The sequence below is a fragment of the Bos javanicus genome, chromosome 29, assembly GCF_032452875.1.
Source record: "Bos javanicus breed banteng chromosome 29, ARS-OSU_banteng_1.0, whole genome shotgun sequence".
Taxonomy (NCBI): Eukaryota; Metazoa; Chordata; class Mammalia; order Artiodactyla; family Bovidae; genus Bos; species Bos javanicus.
In genome coordinates, this window is record NC_083896.1 from 41,605,387 (window position 1) to 41,625,817 (window position 20,431).

A 20,431-nucleotide genomic window follows, 5' to 3' on the forward strand; every position below is an offset into this window, starting at 1 on the left:
ACATGGCAGATGACCACTGACACAACAGAGGAGTAGGATGTTTGGAGTTGGCTAGAATGGCACCCCACTCCAGTACTCTTGCCTGGAAAATCCCATGGGCGGAGGAGCTGGTGGGCTACAGTCCATGGGGTCACTAAGAGTCAGACATGACTGAGGAACTTCACTTTCACTTTTCACTTTCACGCATTGGAGAAGGAAATGGCAACCCACTCCAGTGTTCTTGCCTGGAGAATCCTAGGGACGGGGGAGCCTGGTGGGCTGCCATCTATGGGGTCGCACAGAGTCGGACACAACTGAAGCGACTTAGCAGCAGCAGCAGAGAAACTTGCTCTGAGACTCTAGAGCAAGGGAAAGAGATGGAAGTGATGCAACTGGAATGCCCGACTCTCCTGATCGCTAGTCACTCACCTGTTTGATGATATAAGTTAGCTCCTCAATTTCCACTGCCTTATCATCAAAGAGGGACTTGCGCTTTGCCACTGCAGAGACAAACAAGAAGCCACCACAGGTGAGGTCGGAGACCAGACTCAAGACAGTATGGTTCCTCAGCCCTCCGGTGTTCATTGCCCCAGCTCTGAAAGGTCCAGGAACACTCACAGATTGTCAGCTTCTCCAGCTTGGCAAATGTGTTGCTGAGGTCTTTCCCAATGCGCCTGCAAATGAGCACAAGTGAGAACACCGTGGAAGGGAAGGAGAGGACCTTTCCCACCTTAGCACCAGCACAACCAATCCCAGTCCTCGCCACCAAGGTCACCACAGGCAAGACTACATCTCCTCAGACACTGGCCAACCTACCACATAACTTCTCCCAACTCACTTGGCCATGAGGGTAAATTCACTGCGCTGCCGGACAGCACGCAGAGCCGGCTTGTTTGCCTGGATTCCATTCTGAAAGGCAACATCAAAAAGTAAATTTTTTCCTTCCCACTGCCAGCTTTCACTATTCCCCAGGCATCCTCTACACTCGCCCTCTAGCATTAGTGGCATCCTCTACTGGACAGGCCACCCAAAACCTGATGCCACCACTTACTAGAAGGGGGGCTGGGGACAAGTGACTTAAACCACTCTGAATCTCTGTTTCCTCTTATGTAAAATGGAGACAGTTCTACACATCTCCTTTTGTTGTTGCTAAGATTAAAAAACACAAGGGTTATAAATTATTTTAGCCAAATACTGGGTCCATGATAAGCACTGAATAAATGGTAACTAGTATTACCATTCTATTCCTCCAACTGGGGAATTGAGAGGATAAACAGGAAGCTCTTGGAGAGGATATAGAAGAGCAATTGTAAACAAGAACTGAGCAGTAAAAATATTTAAAATCACAGTTACTCAGTTTCCACTTGGATTCAGAAAGTCTGGGCCAAAACAAAGCAATCTAATTTTTTAAAAAAGCACTCCCAAGTGATTTTGTTAAAATTACTTTATTTGGAAAGTTTCTTTCATTTTACAGATATAAAAACTGAGGTCCAACTAGATTAACTTCCATGTTGTCACAAAGCAAACTTGGTAGAATTACACTGGAATGAGAATTTAAAGCGTTTGTCTCTGAGCTAAATAAAGGCTCTTTCTAGAACCTGTTCCTTATCCAAACCAAATATACTGTAATCATTTCTCGCCCTGTGATATTTGTTTCAGAATAGCAACCCTAGATTCCTGATTAAATAAAACAACAACAAAGTCTGGATCCCTGCCTCTAGATTAGCTAGCCCACCTTTTCTCTGATGCTTGTTAGATCCTACCATCCCAAGCTAGACCAGGTCTCCATCAGACTCCCCCAAGAATTACGGTGCTGGAGCATCCCCTCTCCCAGGTTTGAATAAGACTCATTCTGCCTCTCCCAGTCCAGGTCCTTACCTGACGGCTCTGCAGGGACTTGCAGGCTGACAGGAACTCCTGGGTCCGATCCCGGCAGGACATGGTGTCGGGAGGGGGAGGGACCAGGGCCACTGGGGGGGGCAGAGGGGCGATGTCGCTGCTGCTACTGCCAGCAGTTGCAGGGGACAGGACCTGTGTCTTTGACAGACCCAGGTAGACACCCTGATCCGTGTTCTTAGATCCGTAGCGTTTCCGCGGGATCATTGAGACGCATAACCTCGGACTGTGGTGGAGGGGAGAGTGTCATTCCCCAGGCAGCCTCCTTCTCCACCAATCCCCCGCCCCAACCAGCAGTTCTTCGGGGCCCCTCCGCACTTGGCACGGAGTTTCGAGCCCGAAGCCACCCGCAGATCCTAGGACCGGCCCGCAGCTGACAGGATCCTGCTGCTTCTGCGGCCCAAGCTGTCCCCCTCCTCAGACTCTTCTTCCAACTTGGTTCCGGCAGCCACAGCGCGGGCCGGGGCCCTGAAGTAGCGGCAGGGCCAGAGCCAGGTCCTGTGGCCCTGAGGCTCCAGCCCGTCCCTTGCAACTGCCCCAGGCCCTAACTGGGCTCTCTCGTATCCACGGGTTCCTCCGACTCCTCAGGGAGAAACGGTGACGGACCACCTCAGAGGGACACACGTCGGTGGGCGGAGGGGGGAATCTCTAGGTGTTTATTTGAAGCAGGAAGTCCCACCCTCGCCTCGCCCAAGTCCCACCTTCTGGAAGTCTGCAAACACTGATTAGCTAACGCCGACGTCCTTCTTAAAGGGGCTTTTCTGATTGGACAGCGAGGTATTCGCTCACTCCGAGCCGGGCCGGCAGGACTTGCCCGCTTGTCCCTGGTTCCCTTCCCCCCGCCCGGCGCCGTCCCCGGAAAGAACGGCCCAGAGCAGGCACGGCAGCCAGACCCTACCGAGTCCTACCTCCTTTCTGCCGCCTGCCGCCGCCGCCACTGCTATAATCTCCCAGACCGTCACCGCCTCCTCCCCCTGGAGTCCAAGCCGCCGAAACCCGACCAAAGCCTGGAAGCCGCCACGTCACCCACACGTAACCCCACCCCCGATGACGGGAAGGCGGTGCCACGCCTCTTCGAGCTCGGCATCCCGAGAGACACGCCCCTCCACCAAAACGCAGGTGTTAATTCGCCCTCCCATTGGCTAGGCTACCCCTGTGGCCCCGCCCTCAAGGAACTAGAGCCGGGGGCCCAGGGGACTGGCCAACCTCAGGGATGGAGCCTTAAAGAGCCCGCGACCCTGGTGGTGCCCGCGCTCTACGTGCCCAAAGCCGAGGCACAAGCGCATAGGCAGGTACACGTTAGAAACTTTATTCTCTGAAGGCTGGGGAGGAGTGAGAACAGGGCTGGAGTCACCCCTTCTCCGGCTCCTCCTGGATCCTCTCCTGATCGCACTCCTGGATCCTACTCGCCGGCTTTGGATTCTGGACTGCCTGCCTCTTGGTTGACCGAGAGGAACCCCGACGGCTGAACATGGATAGCCGCCGCCACAGCACAGTGATCAAAAGACTTTCGTTCGACCTGCGATCTCGTTGCTCCACCGACTCCGCATCAGTGCCTGAGAGGATGCGAGGCCGCTGAGTTCTACTCTCCCCAGTCCAACCTCCTGGTGGTCCAGTCCCCACTCCCAGCTCCCTGGGCCCCCTGGTGTGTCTCTGGTCCCACCTTCTGACCCGGCCTCCTTGGCCTGCTCATCCGAAGTCTGAAAGTCCTTATCTTGGCAGCAGCCCATGGCCCCGCATGCGGCCCTGCACTCGGTGCCACCCACGCCAGCCGGCAGGTTCCCGGCCCTGCTTTTGTGACGTCAGATACCCCCACCACCCCAGCTCAGGGAGCCGCCACCACTCTCTCCCCATCACAAAAGGCTCAAGGTCATGGTACGTTTTAAGCTGTTTATTTACAAAGTGAGCACAAGCTCTTCAGGAGCTGGTGGACCCAGGCCGTTTCTTCTTTCTCCGTCTGGCTTGGAGAGCGCCTTGGGTCTGCTCCCAATCGGGGAGCTTCCGCTTGGCAGCTGCCTCCAAGGACGCCCAAAGTTCATCTGTCTCTGTGTCTTCTGAGGGCACCTTGTTGGGCTCCTGAGGCTCTTGCGGTTCATCCTGGTGAGTGGGAGAAGCCCTCAGGAGTCAGAGGTACAATAACAGACCCACAGGGAGGAGAATCATTCCTCCAGGCACCACCCCTTGTTTCCTGCTCCTAAAAACCATGCCCATCCATGCTCTTGGACTTCCCTGGTGGCTCAGCTGGTAAAGAATCTGCCTGCAATGCGGGAGACCTAGGTTCAATCCCTGGGTTAGGAAGATCCCCTGGAAAAGGGAATGGCTACCCACTCCAGTATTCTGGCTTGGAGAATTCCATGGACAGAGGAGCCTGGTGGGCTACAGTCCATGGGGTCACAAAGAGTCACATATGACTGAACGTCTTTCACTTCACTTCATCCATGCTCCTATGTTACCCTTGGCAATGACCCTGTCAGGACTATACCCAGCAGGTGGATGGACAGTCTCAGGTCTAAGTTCCAGATGCCTCCCTTCCCTCTTCACAGAGATATCCTCACACCTGTACCATTAGCTCCCACATTCCCAGACCCAAGAGCTTACCTCCCAGTTATCCCTGCCTGACAGGAGGAGGCAGTTCAATTGAGATTTGAGATAAACCTGCAAGAGATGAGGAACCTTAAGGGGCCAAGTCTGCTGAAACAGAAACAAGAATGGGGGAGGGAGGAGGGCACAAGAGGCAGGAACGAATGGTTTCTCACCTTATGTTCCAGGCCCCGTGGATTCCGGATCCTGTGTATCCTCAAGACTCTGTCCAAACCACAGGAGGCTAGTAGGGGCTTTGAAGGGTGGCACTGCAACCCTCGGACGCTGCCTGCCAGTCCCTTTAGACAGCCCAGCAGGCGCCCTGGAAAAAGGGGGCAGGTATCAGTGCTAACTGGTCAGCCAACAACCATTTATTGAGTGTTTTCTATTCAAATCACTTTCTTTCAACATTTAATCCTTGTTTAACATAATGCTGACATGGCAGTTACCATTAACATCTCCATTTTTCAGTGAAGAAACTAAGGCACAGGGAATTGACAAAGTAATTTGTCCAAGGTCACACAGCTTTTGGCAGAACCTGGATTGAACCTGGTTCTGGCACCTGAAAGAGGGCTCAGCAGCTCTACCGCCCCTTGTGAGAGGGGAATCCTGCCCTTCCTCCCCACCTCTGCCTCCCCGCAAGGCTCCCTGGTCTCCTCACCTTGCCGAAGGTCAATTTCTGCCAGCTGCCCATGAGTATTCCCCACAATTACTGAACTGAGGAGGAGACCAGAGAGACACACATGGGGTTGGTCAGCAGGAACCCCCTGGAGTCCTCCCCAAGCCCCACTTTGCCCTCTACACACTCACTTGCCCTCAGGAGTGAGGGTCACGGCTGTCAGCGGGTACTCTCCGTAGGTGGCCTCGAGGACTGGCCTGCGCTGAGGGGAGGCTGGATCATAGACACGGACCTGGGAGAAGACTGAGGCATCACAACAGCGCCTTTACTCTGCACAGCCCCCTGACGCCTCCACATCTTCACTTCCCCTCATTTATTGTTGTTTAGTCGCTAAGTTGTTTCCAACTCTTCTGTGACCCCATGGACTGTAGCCCACCAGGCTCCTCTGTCCATGGGATTCCCAGGCAAGAATACTGGAATGGGTTGCCGTTTCCTTCTTCAGGGGATCTTCCCAACCCAGGGATTGAACCCGAGCCTCCTGCATTGGCAGGCAGATTCTTTACCACTGAGCCACCAGGGAAGCCCCCCTACCCCATACATTGCTTTTACAATCCACTCTTTCAGAGAAACTTTCTCATTTGAAACACACCCTTCTTCTCTTTGTGTTGAGGAGTAGAGGAGAGCTGCTGAGGAACATGAACATATAGAGCTGAGAACAGAGGTTCCCCAGGCTAGGAGCAGCAGCATCCCCATGGTCTGCATGTGTGAGCTTTCCATCTATACTCCCCTCTCATGATGGAAAAGCAAGCTGGCCCAACTGTCAGAGTTGCTGAACTCAAACAGAGAAAAAAGTTAAGCCTGGACAGGAAGGAGAGAGGAAGCCCTCATATGTGTTCTGAGCAGAAATGTATTACCAAGAGCAGACTTCAGTATGCAGAGCAGAGGAAGCAGGGCAAATGTAGCCCCACCCAGTCCTGCCTGGGTCTTAGAATTTCAAATTCCCTGGTGGTCCAATGGTTAGGACTCCAAACTTCCACTTTAGATTTGATCCCTGATCAGGGAAGTATCAGGGATCAGGAAGTACGGTCCAAAAAAAAAAAAAAGGCCCAGCTGAAAAAATCCCCAGTTGGGCCTTTCCTATACAGCTGAGGAATGGAGACCAGATATTACAGATACTAGAGGGTCATGGTTGGGTCCCAAAGCAAATTAGAGACTGCCATCAGGACCAGAACCCAGTTCTCTTGATACCCAGTCCATCCATGTCTTCTCATAACACGGGCCCCATGTGATTCTACTATGAAGGGGACACTCCCTTCTCTCTTCCAGGTGGGAAGAAAAAGAAGAATCACAGTTCAAGCAACTCCTTCCTAGAATGTAGTAAGCAAAGGTCACTGGCTTAGCCACTTGGCTGAACACTCAACTGGGGAAGTGGTCCTTCTGGGAGCTCAGGGATGACACCAGGATGGTGAGAACAGTGGCTGTGCCAAATGGTGGGGACCGAGCCTGCAAAGCGCAAGCCTCCTGTTTCTCCAGGAAGCTGTGTGAGCCCAGATAAAGTTAGGGGTGAGATGTGTGCCTTACCTGGTGGTACCCTGTACAGGTGACGAGCTTCTGTGACTCTGGAAGGAACTGTATGTCCTGGTCCCAGACGGGAACCCGCAGGTCGAGCCAATCATTCCGTACCTGGTGGGGTCGGTAGATGAGAGACAGAGCTGGGAGGGGCTCAGTGTGTCCCTTCCTTCTGCCCTCTGTCATCATCCCCTAAAACCCAGCTGGTCTCCAATTCATAATCAGTGGCCTCGACTCCTGGGAATTCGGACCCAGGTCCTCTCCACCCACCATCACTCACGTTCTTGGCCCTGAACAAAGGCTCCTCAGATCCCTGCAGGTCCCACACCTTCAGAGCATTCTCCTTCCCACCTGTGGCAACGATGTGGGGGCGTGCTGGGTCTTGGCGCATCCTACATACCCCAGGGCCCACCCTCAGTTCCAGGACCTGAAAAGAATGAGAGAGGGGTGATGAGAGTCACTTCCAGATCCTTAGTCCTCCTCCCCCAAAGCCTTCATTGGCTCTACCCTGGGCCCCACCTTCCCCAACCATCAGGATCAGGATGAGGGGGGCCTCACTGGGTCAGAGGATGCCTCCTTGTCCTTGTCAGTCCAGACTCGAAGAATCCCAGAATCCACACATGTGATGAGGGTGCTGCAGGCAAAGGGAGGATAGAGTTAAAAGAGCAGGGGTAAATGGTATTCTCTGTCCCCATTCGACCCACCCCCAAATTCATATGAACTAGACTCCAAGCACTCTTGCCTGGAAAATCCCATGGACAGAGGAGCCTGGTAGGCTGCAGTCCATGGGGTCACTAGAGTCAGACACGACTGAGTGACTTCACTTTCACTTTCACGCACTGGAGAGGGAGATTGGCAACCCACTCCAGTGTTCTTGCCTGGAGAATCCCAGGGACAGGAAGCCTGGTGGGCTGCCACCTATGGGGTCGCACAGAGTCAGACACGACTGAAGTGACTTAGCAGTAGTAGCAGACTCCCTCCTACCAGCCCTGTTCCTAAGGAAGCCTCTAGGTAACTCAGGTCTGGGTGGGGCTTGATGGCTGTTACTTAATTTCCTCATCAAGGTAATGGTTTACTGGTCTTAAAAGTAAGGAAACAGAAGCTATGAAAAATTATAAGATTTGCCACTTAGCTATAAATGTCAGAATCAGAGCTGCAATCAAGACTGTGATACTGCAAAGCACAGTCTTTACCCCACAGCTCCACCTGGGGCACCTGGCCCTGCTGGTCTTTCTTGATGTGGTCACCAGGAGTCAGAGCTCTGAAAGCACTGAAATGGGACTGCTCTGGATTTAGTGTTTGGTCAGAATCAAACACCGGCTTCCTCTCTCAAGTTCCCTGTTCTGGGTGTCAGACCAGACAAGCCAATCTCTCCCCAGGATCTGTACAGCCCAAGCCCTCTGCTTTTTCTCATATCTGCCCACCCTCCCCAACTAGGTTCAGGCTCTGGGTTTTCCTGGGCTGTGGCAAGAGTCTCCCAACTGCCCCCTCTCCAATCCATCTGCACATTCCTGCAGGCTCACAGCTCTGACCACAGTGTTTCCTGCTCAGAAACCAATCATGCCTCACCAGCTACAAAACTGCAGATTGCTCAACATGACACTTAAAGCACTTTACCTTAAATCCCAACTTACCTCGTTCATCTTATATTAAAATGCTTCCTCTTAAATTTTTAAAAGGGGAAAAAAGTTTCCTGGGCTTCAACCCCCAGTTCAGTTCAGTCGCTCAGCTGTGTCCAACTTTTTGCAACCCCATGGACTGCAGCACTCCAGGTTTCCCTGACCATCACCAACTCCTGGAGCTTGCCCAAACTCCTGTCCATCAAACTGGTGATGCCATCCAACCATCTCATCCTCTGTCATTCTCTTCTCCTGCCTTCAATCTTTTCCAGCAGTTCTTTGTATCAGGTGGCCAAAGTATTGGAGCGTCAGCATCAGTCCTTCCAATGCATATTCAGGACTGGTTTCCTTTAAGACTGACTGGTTTGATCTCTTTGCAGTCCAAGGGACTCTCAAGAGTCTTCTCTTCAACCCCCAAATGCTGTTTATCTTCCCTGTGATGTGCCCTGTAGCCTCACACGAATCCTTGCCCTCTGCTCAGGCAGGAGTCTCTTTCTAGAATGCTCTAACTCCTTTCTCCACCTGTCAAAATTCTACCCAACCTTCAAGGCCAAGTTCAAATATTCCTCCTCCCCCGCTCCAGCCTTCCAGACTCACCTGTCAGAATTAACCTCACCAAACCTACACAGTCAGCTCATAGCCTCTCTCTTCACCTTCAGAAGAAAACTAAGCCTGCAACCCAGCATTTCCTATTCTTTACTTTAGGAGTTTTACCACTTTGTTGGTGGTTGTTAGCCCGCATTTAAAAACGTATTCTAAACTTTCCTAGTGGCTCAGTTGGTCAAGAATCTCCTGCACTGCAGGATACCGCTTGTAGTGCAGGAGACTGGGGAAGATTTGCTGGAAAAGGAAATGGCAAATCGCTCCAGTATTCTTGCCTGGAAAATTCCGGACAGAGGAATCCGGCGGGCTACAGAGTCGGACACAACTGAGCGACTAACACTTTTACTTTCAAACTATTAAATAACGTGCTCAGGGTCATCCAAAAGGTTATTATGCCAAAAAACAAAAAACTCTGGAAGAAGCAAACTCTATGATGGCAGATACTGTGCCTGGTTTACCTAAGCCTTTGCATTTCACCCAGTGCCTATAAACAATCGAGTAAGTGTTCCATAAAAGTTTGTTATAGGAATGAACGGACGAAGGCAGGAAAAACGTCTCTGTCACGCAGACCAGGCTCATGTCACCTCAGGGTTGATCGCCACTACTCGGTCGTCCAGCGGGAGCCTCAACGCTCTCGCTACGACCTGAGCGTTTCTGCAAGGGGTTTGGTCTTACCCGTCGACCTGGGCGAGGCCTCGGAACGTGCCCTCCCCTCCAGGACATTGCCTCTGGCCCTGGAACCTGCCTTCCTCGGTGCTGAAGTGCTTCACTGTCCCATCGGCACAGCCCACTAGGATCTGGGGGCAGAGGAGCACAGGATGGCGAGGAGAGCGATGCGGCAGCGCCCGAGGCCGACTCCCAGCTCCGACTGTCAGCGGTCGCTCACCTGTGTCTCGCCGCCCGCACCCCAACACAGGGCGCTCACTGCCTCTTCGCGCCGTGGCTGTCCTGACGCCGTGAAGTTCGCCGCCTGTTTGCGCTGAAGGTTCACTCCTGCGGGACACGGACGTCAATCGCGTCAGAACAGCGAAACGGCGACGCCCGCAGTTCCCGACGCCCGACCTCGCTACCCACCTTTCAGGATGCCAGTGTCGGTGCCAACCCACACATGGTTCCAGCGTGCAGCCGCAGCCGCCATAGCGGAGCTCGGGAACCCAAGGCTCACACTTCCGGCGCAGCGCCTGCGTCACCAGCGTGCGTCTCGTCGGATCCGGAGGAACTCCTTTTCTAGGCCTTTAAAGAACCGGAAGAGTAAAAATATTCTCCCCGCCAGCTGGTTTTGCTTTTACAAAAATGAAATCTAGAGACTTATTTGTGGAGATCTGAACAGTAACTTGACCATTTTACATTTGGAGTAAAAGGCATATTGTCTCAACCACGATATCGGATCCAGGCAGCCCTAGTCTGTTCCTCTGCTCTAAAGCATGTATGTTTTCTGTACAAGAGAAGAAAAGAGGTCATATCAGAACGATTCAAATCACTGAAGAAGCGCATGGCTTCAACTTCAAGCGTAATAGGACAAAATGAACAAAGTTGGGGGTTAGGCCACAGAAACACAGCACAACCACCATTACCGCCCCCCACAGACCCTAAAGTAAATCTGAACGGTCTCTTTCCCTGAAATACTATGATTTCCCTTTATGAGACGTTCAACCATTTATTTCTCTGCTCGAAAGCCTTCCTCGCTGTAAGGCCAGATAGATACACACCTAGAGTTTTCAAGTTGAGAGAACTAGACCAGGAAACTTACCCGTTGGAAAGAGTACTAAGCACTGAGACCTCAATATCTTCCCTACGGCAAATAACTTATCTAATACATGCACGTCACTATTCTCAAAATTGTAGTTATTTAGTTGCTAAGTCGGACCCGACGGCTTTGGCGACTCTACGGACATATATCCAGCCAGGCTCGTCTGCCCAATTGATTCTTCAGACAGGAATACCGGTGAAAATGGAAAGTACTAGTCACTCAATCGAGTCTGAATCTTTGAGACCCCACTCTGTGATTCTCGAGACAGGAATATTGCAGTGGTAAAAACTATTCTCCAGGTGATCTTTGCAGCCTCGGGGAATCGACCCCACCACGTTTTTTGGTTGACAGGGACTTCCTCGTTGAACCTCTTAAAAAAACCCCGAATATACGTAAAATGGCGCCACAACCACCGAAACCACTACCATTATATTACATGTACGGAAATCCTTACAGATGGTTTATCTCAAGCACGTTACAAAGTTAGAAAAAGTAAATTAAACTACTGTACTATATTTAAAGCTTCAGAAAAACACCGAAAAAAAAAAACCTTAAAATGTTTGTCGTGACGCACCCGGTGCGACCCAAGCAGTATTCGTCAAGATTCTGTAAAAGAAACTCAGACTCACTTTATTCGCCCCTGTTACAGCTGAAAATTAAACTACTTAAACGAAAACTACACAGCAGAGATAAACACAGTGTTAAATCTCCACCGGTTTTAGTATAAGCCAACTATTCAATATTGTATATTAAGTTTTAAACCAAAAAAGAACTACAAATAGCTTTGTGTTGTTTCTTGAATAAAAATTTCTACGACGCAAATACTTACACCTGTACACTAGCATCGTGCTGCTGATAGAAAAAGAGCACATATAATAACGTAGACATTAGATCTTTCTTTGAGACTAAGACTTGTTCCCCCCGAGGGGGGTGCACCGTTCCTGGAAGTACTGCAATACCAGGTCGATGCGTGGAGTGGACGGAGCAAGCTCCTATTCCAACTCCTAATCCCAAAAATCCATTTAATATATTGTCCTCGGATAGAGGACGTATCAGATATTAAACTGATAAGAACAGATACTACACTTGATCTTAGCCAAAAGGCCGAGAAGCGATACTATCCTGCTTGTCTCCGGGCCAGCCTTAGTCTTAGTGTAGCTTTTTAGGTTGTGGTGACTTTTATGGCCTAATCATTAGATTTTTCTCAAAGTTCAGTCTTTCTTAAAACCAATTTTTCATCATTTCTGATTCATAGTAATTACTAAAATTGTGGAAATAGACCTTAAATTGTGTTCCTTTACTGCTTCGCCTTCCGGCTAACTCCCTGTGTGTTTTGCATAAACCCGCCCCGCTGCTCTTCCGCTTTCTGGGATTGGTCTCCATGCTAGACGTGATTTCTATGGCCGCCTGGTGTTTTACCCTCGGAGACTGGCGATCTCTCCGCGCCTGAAGGGGCAGCAGAGCTGTGGTGGTCGTTAGTCTGTTGAAGCGGATGCAGGGCGGCGCCCCTCTTCCGGACATTTACTTGGAAAGGCCCGCGGTTCCAGAGCGCTGACTTTGGTGTTCAAAGAACCGAGTTGGGACCCCTGTCCGCCAGTTTCTGATTTGATGCCACGAGCCATGTTACTTGCGCTTCCCAGGTGGCACTAGTGGTAAAGAATCCCGCTGCCAAAGCAGGAGACATAAGAGAGGCAGGTTCGATCCCTGAGTCGAGAAGATCCCTTGGAGGAGGTCACCATCGCCTCCAATATTCTTACCTGGAGAATCTCATGGACAGAGGAGCCTGGTAGGTTACATTCGCAGAGTCGAACACCACTGATGGGACTTAGCACGCACGACATGCACGCAAAGCTTGTTACTTAGGCTCCTGTCTTCTCTGTTAAATGGAGGAATAATAACCCGCGCTTATGGGGTGCTTGCGAAAACTGAGGACATGCTGCTCTCGGTCCAGAAGTGACAGTGGAAGTTGGTCTTTAGGACTGTGTTCCCCTCTCATTACGGGGCTCCAGGCTGGCGTCTGCTCCTCCCCGCTCCCTGATTTACTGTAACATCCGCCCCCACCCCACTTACATCTTGCCGTTTGTACCATCCACTACCCACCGTTGGCCCTACAGCGGGGGAAAAAGCGGCCTGAGAAAAGCGTTTCGGAGCCTCCTGATTCCTAAACCCAGGAACCAGCGGTGGGAGAGGGGGTGAGGCAATGCAGGTCAAATTTAACAGAAGCGGTACTTTAGAGGCTCAGAGCAAAGCCCAGCTGTATGAAAGGTATTAATGTCAGGCTCTTGCTGAAAAGGGACTTGAAGTCCTGTTTCCTTGGAAACTATGTTAGTGTGAACGCAGAACGTTCTATTTGAAACCTCCTTAACTGCGCTCTACATCTGGGTTGGAATTAGAGGCCGTGTCTCTGGAGGCTGGAGGGCTACGAATCGTGGGTTGTGAAGAAGCGAAGAGTCTCGGACACGACTGAGCACACAGACACACTCACAAACACACACACCGTGCCTGGGTTGAGATCCTTCCAGCAAGAGTAGCATGTTCTATTTTCACTGATATGATTACAGCTAGCAAAGTATGACCATCTATGACTTTAGAGACTGTGGTTTCTCACACTGTGTACCTGTTAATAAACAAGGCTTCACCGATAAACCCAGAGCCTCTAGGGAGAAGCTGAATTAAGGGACTGTGGTAGACAGAATAATGCTCTACATGCCCATGTCCTAATTCTTAGAACCTCTCATTATGTTAGCTTACATGGCAGATAAAAGGTAATTCACATATATGATTAATAGTTTTTAGGAGAGATCATTCTGGACTGGGCTTCCCAGGTGGCAATAGTAGTAAAGAACCTGCCTGTCAGTGCAGGAGTCATAAGAGATGAGGGTTCAATCACCCTGGTAGGGAAGATCCCCTGGATCCACTCCAATACTCTTGCCTAGAGAATCCCATGGACAGAGGAACCTGGTCGCTAAAAAATCTGACAGGACTGAGCAACTTAGCATCTGCATCTTCGTTCTGGATTATCTGATGGGCTCCATGTACATAATTACAAAGATCACAAAGGGAGACAGGAGACTCAGTGTCAGACTGATGCAGCATCAGAAAGATTTGCTAAACCATCACTGGCTTTGAAGATGGAAGAGGGTTGTCAGCCAAGGAATGGGGGTGGCCTCTGGAATCTAGCCAAGGCAGAGAAACAGATTCTCCTTCAGAGCCCACAGAAAGAAATGCAGCCCTGTTAGCACTCCTTGGTTTTAGCCTATTGAGACCCATTTCAGATTTCTGACCTCCAAAACTGTAAGATAATATATTTGCTTTGTATTAAGCAACCAAGTTTGTGGTAATTTGTTGTTCAGTCACTAAGTCACATCTGACTCTGCGACCCCATTGACTGCAGCATGCTAGGCATCTGGTGGCCAAAATATTGGAGCTTCACTTCACCATCATTCTTTCCAATGAATATTCAGGGTTGATTTCCCTTAGGATTTACTAGTTTGATCTTCTTGCAGTTCAAGGGACTCTTGAGAGTCTTCTCCAGCAACAAAATTTAAAAGCATCGATTTTTCAGTGTTTAGCCTTCTTTGTGGTCCAACTCTCACTACTGGGAAAACCATAGCTTTGACTATATAGACCTTTGCCAGCCAAGTGATGTCTCTGATTTTTAATATGCTATCTAGGTTTGTCAGGGGCTTCCCTAATGGCTCAGATGGTAAAGAATCTGCCTGCAGTGCAGGAGGCCCAGGTTTGATCCCTGGGTCAGGAATATGCCCTGGAGAAGGGAATGGCTACTCACTCCAATATCTTTGCCTAGAGAATCCCATGGACAGAGGAGCCTGGCAGGCTAGTCAATGGGGTCACAAAGAATCGGACACAACTGAGCAACTAACACTTTCTAGGTTTGTCATAGCTTTCCTTCCAAGGAGCAAATGTCTTATAATTTCATGACTGCAAGTCACCATCTACTGTGATTTTGGAGCCCAAGAAAATAAAATCTGTCATTGTTTCCACATTTTCCCCTTCTATTTGCCATGAAGTGATGGGACTGGATGCCACCATCTTAGTTTCTTTATTGTTGAGTTTCAAGCCAGTTTTTTCACTCTCCTTCTTCACCCTCATCAAGAGGCTTTTTAGTTCCTTTTCACTTTCTGCCATTAGAGTGGCAACTTATTACAGTAGCCAGAAATAAAAAAAAAAAAACCCAACTAATACAAAGGCAAAAGCAAAATTTTGGGGGTCTACCTGGTAGTCTAGTGGCTAAGACTCGGTTCCTGATGCAGGGGGCCCAGGTTCGATCCCTGTGCAGGGAACTAGATTCCACATGCTGAAACTAAGAGTTCAGGTATTGTAACTAAGACCTGGTGCAGCCAAATAAGTATTTAGAAAAAAAAAATCAGTTTCTTTAATATTTGGCTGTGCTGGGTTTTAGCTGTGGCATGTAAACTCTTAGTTGCAGCACGCGGTATCTAGTTTCCTGACCAGGGATTGAACCCAAGGCTCCAGCATTGGGAGCTCGCAGGTTTTGCCACTGGACCCCCAAGGAAGCCCCTTCAGTTTCTTTCAACCCCAACCTTCTCTAAACTCTGCAAGACTCAACCTGGGCAGACCATAACTCCCTAGCCAAATAAGCTTCAGTCCATCTACGCAGGATGCAGTCAAGCATCCCAAGCACCGATTTCTGGGGGCTTTTCCCTGGCAGGTCTCAGCCTTCAGGTTGGCAGTAGCCCTGTTCCTCCTCTGAATTAAAGGTTAAGAGGGAATAGCTCTGTCACTTGCATCTATTGACTCCTGCCTGTTGCTTCATGGATGCAGGGGGCTGATAGTGAGGGCCTCACCTGAACCTGGAAACCTGTGCTCCCTGGAAGCCATTTGTCCATTTGTTTATGCTCTTTGAGCAGACACCCGACTATGATGAGCAAAATCAGACATGGACTCTGCCTTCATTAAGTTTAAGGTCTACAGGGGAAAGGAAGAGAAGTCTCCTTGTGATCTTCCAGGCAGGAAATGAGTGTGGCTTAGGGGGTGGGGGTGGGTAGCTGTGGTGGCAGAGATGGAGAGCAGTGGGAGGTCATGGAGAGGGAAGGGAGAGGCAAGGCCAAGGGAATATTCTTTCCATGTGGGTACACTTAAATTTTGTAATTTAATGTTTTATTTTCATGAAACTGATATAACAATGCCCCTCAATTTACATCCCCCTTTTGTTTTTTGCTACACCATGCAGCATGTGGGATCTTAATTCCCCAATCAGGGATCAAACCCATGCATCCTGCAGTGGGAAGTGTGGATTCTTTTTTTTAATTGAAGGTTAATTGCTTTATACTATTGTGTTGGTTTCTGTTGTACATCAATGTGAATCAGCTCTAAGTATACATATATCACCTCCTTATTGAGCCCACCAGGTTCCTGTCCATGGGATTCTCCAGACAAGAATACTGGAGTGGATTGCCATTCCCTTCCCCAGCGTATCTTCCCGACCCAGGGATTGAACCCAGGTCTCCTGCATTGCAGGCGGATTCTTTATCATCTCAGCCAACAGGGAAGCCTATTAGGTTCTTCCACCTCACAACTGACTCAATTTTTTTGTTTTATGGCTAATATCCCATTGTGTGTGTATACATTTGTCTTAGCCACTAGACCACCAGTTCAGTCACTCAGTTGTCCCATTCTTTGCAACCCCATGGTCTGCAGCATGCCAGGCTTCCCTGTCCATCACGAACTCAAACTCATGTCCATTAAGTCAGTGATGCCATCCAACCATCTCATCCCGTCGTCTTCTCCCCGTCTTCAATCTTTCCCAGCACCAGGGTCTCTTCCAGAGTCAGCTCTTCATATTAGGTGACCAAAGTATTGGAGCTTCAGCTTCAACAACAGTCCTTCCAATGAATTCAAGACAGATTTTCTTTAGGATTGACTGGTATGACCTCTTTGCAGTCTAAGGGTGAAGGGAATGGCAAACCACTTCAGTATTCTTGCCTTGGGAACCCCATGAACAATATGAAAATGCAAAAAAAAAGACCACCAGAGAAGCCCCTCAATTGCCTTCTTTACCAGTTCTGACAACCATATTCTAAACATATGAAAATTTAACAACAGACGAGCATTCTAGTTCATCCATTTTCCCCTTCTATTGAGAAATGTAAAAGTGGTCATTACCTAAGACCACCTGTCTGGGACATGGTTGGATGGCATCACTCAAAAGACCTGAGCTTGAATGAGCTCTGGGAGATGCAGGACAGGGAAGCATGGTGTACTGTAGTCCTTGTGGTTGCAGAGTTGGACATGATTGAGCAAGCAGTACATACATTCTTGCCAGAATTCTGTTGACAGAGAAGCCTGGTGAGATACCACCTATGGGGTCACAAGGGGTTGTACAGGACTGAAGTGACATAATGTATCCCAAGTGGGTACTAATGCAGTTCCTTTCTGAAGTTCTGGTTGTAGGCCCAGGGCTGTTAAACTCCACAGAAATCATTTGAGATTCATGTGAAGGATAGGGGCAACAAGATACCAAGAGTTGACAGCCCATTTTTCTGTTCTTAACTGATGAGCCACTGTCTCCTAATATCCAAAGTCTTAAGGTTTTAAACACAGTTAAAGGGGTCACTCAAACTCAGTAAACTTTCATGAATAACACCAAAGAGGCTCCCTGAATGATACTTCCCTGGGTTAGGTAAAGTGCCAAGCTAAATGGGGAAAGCCATTTAACAATCTTTCTGGGATTATTTCTGTCCAGTCAGACCCACTCAAACACAGGAATCAATGAAGGTTTAAAAAAATTTTTATTTAGAAAGGCTGAAATGATTGTATGCTAATTTGAACAGGCAATCTGTACAAGGATTTTTCAGTTTTGACATCTTCCACGTTGGATTCCTATACAGAAAAAGAAAAATGAGTTTTTTCTTATTGGATTTTCACAAGTATATGCCTGATGGGTTTACAAGAGTTATCCTTTAAACATGGTTAGTTTATTTAATACAAGTACATGAACAAATACTTACCATTATCTGTGCTTTGTTCTTTCTTCAGATCTAGGGGGAAAAAAAAATATCTGCCTTTCAATCAGTCATTTATTCCTCCTTTGCCTTGTTTAGGAACTCTCATGATCCCTCAGACAGTTCCCTCTGGAACAAGCTTTCCTCTTCTCCCCCAGCCAGCCCCAGTGGGTTCACCTTTACAGGCTCTGGGACTAGGACAGGAAGTAAGACTTGTGAGTATTTCTTCACTGGGAAATTTTAACTTGACACACCTTGTGTGTTTAAGTTTACTCACCTCTCAACTTCAGACTACAGTGGAGCAGATATATGGCTTACTCCTTTCCCCTGCAAAAGATTGGGAACTAAGTCAACTGTCTCCAGGACAGGCCTATCTATAAAAGCTATGTTGGTTTCACTGGACATTTTACAGAAATCACCAGCTAGTCCAAAACACTTCCCGTTGGCTATAAGGCCACTCAATTTCACACTACAGTCACTTTTTACTCCAAGGGAAACTCACAGCTCAGAAATACCTTTCAGTCATAGTGATCAGACTGGGGCGGTATTGAACTCATCACTGGTGAGTGGCAATGTAACGGGCGGTTCACTAATGGCCAAAGACAAACTTTGGATTTAGCAAGTCATGTCTGCAGTTATTCAAAGCACCAAACAAAAACTGGTGAATTCTATACAGCAGCCATAGATAATAGACTTACCTAAAATCATTCTCAGGCACCAGACAAGGAGCTGTACCTGGAACACAAAGACAACTACGTCAGTAATGCTTGCTTCTTGCATTATAAGCTGTTCCTGTCTAAGCCACCATTCCCAGAAAATCAGATTTCCGAGTCTCAACAGCAAATCATCAGCCGAACGAGATTCCATGTAAGTCATCACAGATACCTAAAAAGGCACTTTCTCCCACTCAATGCATTGTATGCGCAAACACATGGTGATCACTCACCTCTGAGCAACGGTAACTGGCAATGGTACCTACGGAAGGACAAAGCTATGAGTGACAGAAGTTCCTTACACAGTACCCCACTGTTGTCTTTCCCAGTTTCTCAGGTGTTCATGTCTTTTCATTGTTTAAGTCATAGTGAGCTAGTTTGATTCATCACAGAAACTGCCTACCTGGTGGTGTATGCCATACACACATTAATCAACTAACCTTTTAACTCTGGAGGCTTTCCAGGAGTGTATAGCAACAAGCTGCTCCTGAATGAGAAGATCGTGTAATTAGCAAAATATCTAAAACAACCAAAACTATTCTAACTAGGGTTAATGGATAACCCAAGCCAAGCAAATGCTGTTCATTTGCTGTACCTCAGACAATTCCTTATGGAATGAAATTTCATCCTTTCTCCCAGTTAGCCCCAGTGGGTTCACCATTACTGGCTCTGGGGCTAGAACAGGGGTAAGACAGGATGTCTGCTTTCCTCATTGGCACTGGAGTTAAGCAACAATAAGCAAGGTTACAAGTACTCACCTCTTGACTCTGTAGAAGTCATCCTGAGCAGATCAAGAGGCACCTAGGAAATCAATACAGACAAAATAAGAGATCAAGAAACAGCACTATCAGAAACAAGAGAAACCCCTCCATTTCCCACAATACTGAGAGAAGTAACTTACTGTAAGATAGATGACTCTATTAATGCTGTGACAATCTACAAAAAAGGAGAAAATGGTTACTCCAAAGCACTAAGATGAAATACAATTTCTTCATCAACAGAAACTGCCATCAGAACTCTAACATGCTATTAACTGTGGTACCTCACAGAGGATCAGCATTATCAATTCAAATCATCTGACAGTGATGTGTGGGTGAGGGAAGAGCACACCCTCTCAAGAAGGAACTATGCTGCTTGCTAGGCTGCTGACTCCCTCCCCAGGAAAATCATTCCAAGAGGAACAAGCTGGAAGGAGCAAAAACACTGCTCCACTGACCATTTGCTCTCCTGGTTGTTGAAAACACCAGAGACCACAACCAACCCTCCCATTTGAAAACTTACCTGCATTCAGCCTGGGAGGCAGTTGAATTCCTCAAGACTGGTGAGGAGATGCTGGAGACAGAAAAATGAGCCATTATTTTTAGTACTCGAGAACTACCATTAAAAGACCCTGGAGCATTTCGGGCCCACTTCTCAGTAGTAAGATGACATCACTTTTTAGTTCAGGCATATGCTTGTCATTTTACATTCATCATGGAGTGGCCAGTGCAATTTCAACCACCAAGTCCCATCCCGATACTGTGCTTCTACACCCCATCTGCATAAATCATCGCGTACCCACCTGCAGGATCACCACACTTGATCCACACAGGAATAAGTCTTGTCTCATCCTCCAATCTGTAAGCTCCTTTGAATTAAACCACATCTGGGAGGAAAAAAAAAATACCCTTTCTTACTTTTATATCTCGTAGTTTAACTGTCCCACGTTAGTGCCTTAACAACGCAGGACTAAAAGCCCAAACATTTGCCACGGATGGTGCTACTCAGAGTTTTTATGTTTTCTCCACTAATCCATCAGAAAGAGAGAGTTCAGTTTTTGAAATCATCCCCGTAGCACATCCCATCGGACTCCCGCATATTCAACAAGGAAGGAAAAAGACAGTAAAGAGAGGCCAGGAGCACTTACTCCAATGAGACCGGTTTGCGATCCTTCACCGTTTGGCGCGCGTCCGAACTCTGCAGACAAATGATATTGGGTCAGCACTCTGTCTCGTAAACGCTTTATTTTCCGGAGCTAAGACTGCGTTGCCATGCAAGGCCGGCCTCCTCAGAGTTTCTTATCCTCACGGAGTTCAGTACAGGTCTGTGAAAACGGTCTCATCACAGAGAGGCCCGTC

The 20,431-nt window shown here is 48.5% G+C and overlaps 3 protein-coding genes and 10 non-coding genes across 14 annotated transcripts in view; all 13 read right to left on the bottom strand.

Annotated features, from left to right (window-relative positions):
• Nucleotides 1–2,940, bottom strand: part of STX5 (syntaxin 5) — a 28,390-nt gene extending 25,450 nt beyond the window's left edge. The window contains exons 1-5 of one of the 2 annotated variants that reach the window (XM_061406708.1): nucleotides 2,194–2,940; nucleotides 1,858–2,101; nucleotides 818–888; nucleotides 598–653; nucleotides 409–479 (exon numbers count right to left, since the gene is read on the bottom strand). In XM_061406708.1, the coding sequence (XP_061262692.1) occupies nucleotides 409–479; nucleotides 598–653; nucleotides 818–888; nucleotides 1,858–2,082 (423 nt within the window). In that variant the 5' untranslated portion in view covers nucleotides 2,083–2,101; nucleotides 2,194–2,940. The remainder of the gene's footprint in view (nucleotides 1–408; nucleotides 480–597; nucleotides 654–817; nucleotides 889–1,857; nucleotides 2,102–2,193) is intronic. The other variant, XM_061406707.1, reaches the window with a different exon arrangement.
• Nucleotides 2,941–3,162: 222 nt separating this feature from the next.
• TEX54 (testis expressed 54) lies at nucleotides 3,163–3,692 on the bottom strand. Its single transcript, XM_061406714.1, has 2 exons — nucleotides 3,539–3,692; nucleotides 3,163–3,431 (listed from the first exon to the last, which is right to left on the bottom strand). Exons 1-2 carry the CDS (start codon nucleotides 3,603–3,605, stop codon nucleotides 3,226–3,228), a joined length of 273 nt encoding a protein of 90 aa, XP_061262698.1. The 5' UTR covers nucleotides 3,606–3,692; the 3' UTR covers nucleotides 3,163–3,225.
• A 59-nt stretch (nucleotides 3,693–3,751) lies between these two features.
• Nucleotides 3,752–11,744, bottom strand: WDR74 (WD repeat domain 74). Its single transcript, XM_061406706.1, is given in 13 exon segments — nucleotides 3,752–3,972; nucleotides 4,474–4,530; nucleotides 4,632–4,777; nucleotides 5,117–5,172; nucleotides 5,266–5,366; nucleotides 6,656–6,757; nucleotides 6,924–7,070; nucleotides 7,202–7,277; nucleotides 9,541–9,662; nucleotides 9,752–9,858; nucleotides 9,940–9,973; nucleotides 9,975–10,098; nucleotides 10,205–11,744. Coding segments are annotated over 13 exon segments (1,278 nt in total). The 5' UTR covers nucleotides 10,231–11,744; the 3' UTR covers nucleotides 3,752–3,792.
• Nucleotides 11,541–11,731, bottom strand: LOC133241877 (U2 spliceosomal RNA). Its single transcript, XR_009734689.1, has one exon. It is a non-coding gene; the product is annotated as a U2 spliceosomal RNA (small nuclear RNA).
• A 5,967-nt stretch (nucleotides 11,745–17,711) lies between the features above and the next one.
• LOC133241899 (small nucleolar RNA SNORD22) lies at nucleotides 17,712–17,837 on the bottom strand. Its single transcript, XR_009734709.1, has one exon. It is a non-coding gene; the product is annotated as a small nucleolar RNA SNORD22 (small nucleolar RNA).
• A 263-nt stretch (nucleotides 17,838–18,100) lies between these two features.
• LOC133241898 (small nucleolar RNA SNORD31) lies at nucleotides 18,101–18,168 on the bottom strand. The gene has a single exon (XR_009734708.1). It is a non-coding gene; the product is annotated as a small nucleolar RNA SNORD31 (small nucleolar RNA).
• A 246-nt stretch (nucleotides 18,169–18,414) lies between these two features.
• On the bottom strand, nucleotides 18,415–18,484 carry LOC133241896 (small nucleolar RNA SNORD30). The gene has a single exon (XR_009734706.1). It is a non-coding gene; the product is annotated as a small nucleolar RNA SNORD30 (small nucleolar RNA).
• A 158-nt stretch (nucleotides 18,485–18,642) lies between these two features.
• On the bottom strand, nucleotides 18,643–18,709 carry LOC133241892 (small nucleolar RNA SNORD29). Its single transcript, XR_009734702.1, has one exon. It is a non-coding gene; the product is annotated as a small nucleolar RNA SNORD29 (small nucleolar RNA).
• A 196-nt stretch (nucleotides 18,710–18,905) lies between these two features.
• Nucleotides 18,906–19,032, bottom strand: LOC133241900 (small nucleolar RNA SNORD22). The gene has a single exon (XR_009734710.1). It is a non-coding gene; the product is annotated as a small nucleolar RNA SNORD22 (small nucleolar RNA).
• Nucleotides 19,033–19,319: 287 nt separating this feature from the next.
• LOC133241893 (small nucleolar RNA SNORD28) lies at nucleotides 19,320–19,395 on the bottom strand. The gene has a single exon (XR_009734703.1). It is a non-coding gene; the product is annotated as a small nucleolar RNA SNORD28 (small nucleolar RNA).
• A 327-nt stretch (nucleotides 19,396–19,722) lies between these two features.
• Nucleotides 19,723–19,794, bottom strand: LOC133241894 (small nucleolar RNA SNORD27). The gene has a single exon (XR_009734704.1). It is a non-coding gene; the product is annotated as a small nucleolar RNA SNORD27 (small nucleolar RNA).
• Nucleotides 19,795–20,072: 278 nt separating this feature from the next.
• Nucleotides 20,073–20,148, bottom strand: LOC133241895 (small nucleolar RNA SNORD26). The gene has a single exon (XR_009734705.1). It is a non-coding gene; the product is annotated as a small nucleolar RNA SNORD26 (small nucleolar RNA).
• A 207-nt stretch (nucleotides 20,149–20,355) lies between these two features.
• On the bottom strand, nucleotides 20,356–20,425 carry LOC133241890 (small nucleolar RNA SNORD25). The gene has a single exon (XR_009734700.1). It is a non-coding gene; the product is annotated as a small nucleolar RNA SNORD25 (small nucleolar RNA).
• Nucleotides 20,426–20,431: the final 6 nt, after the last annotated feature.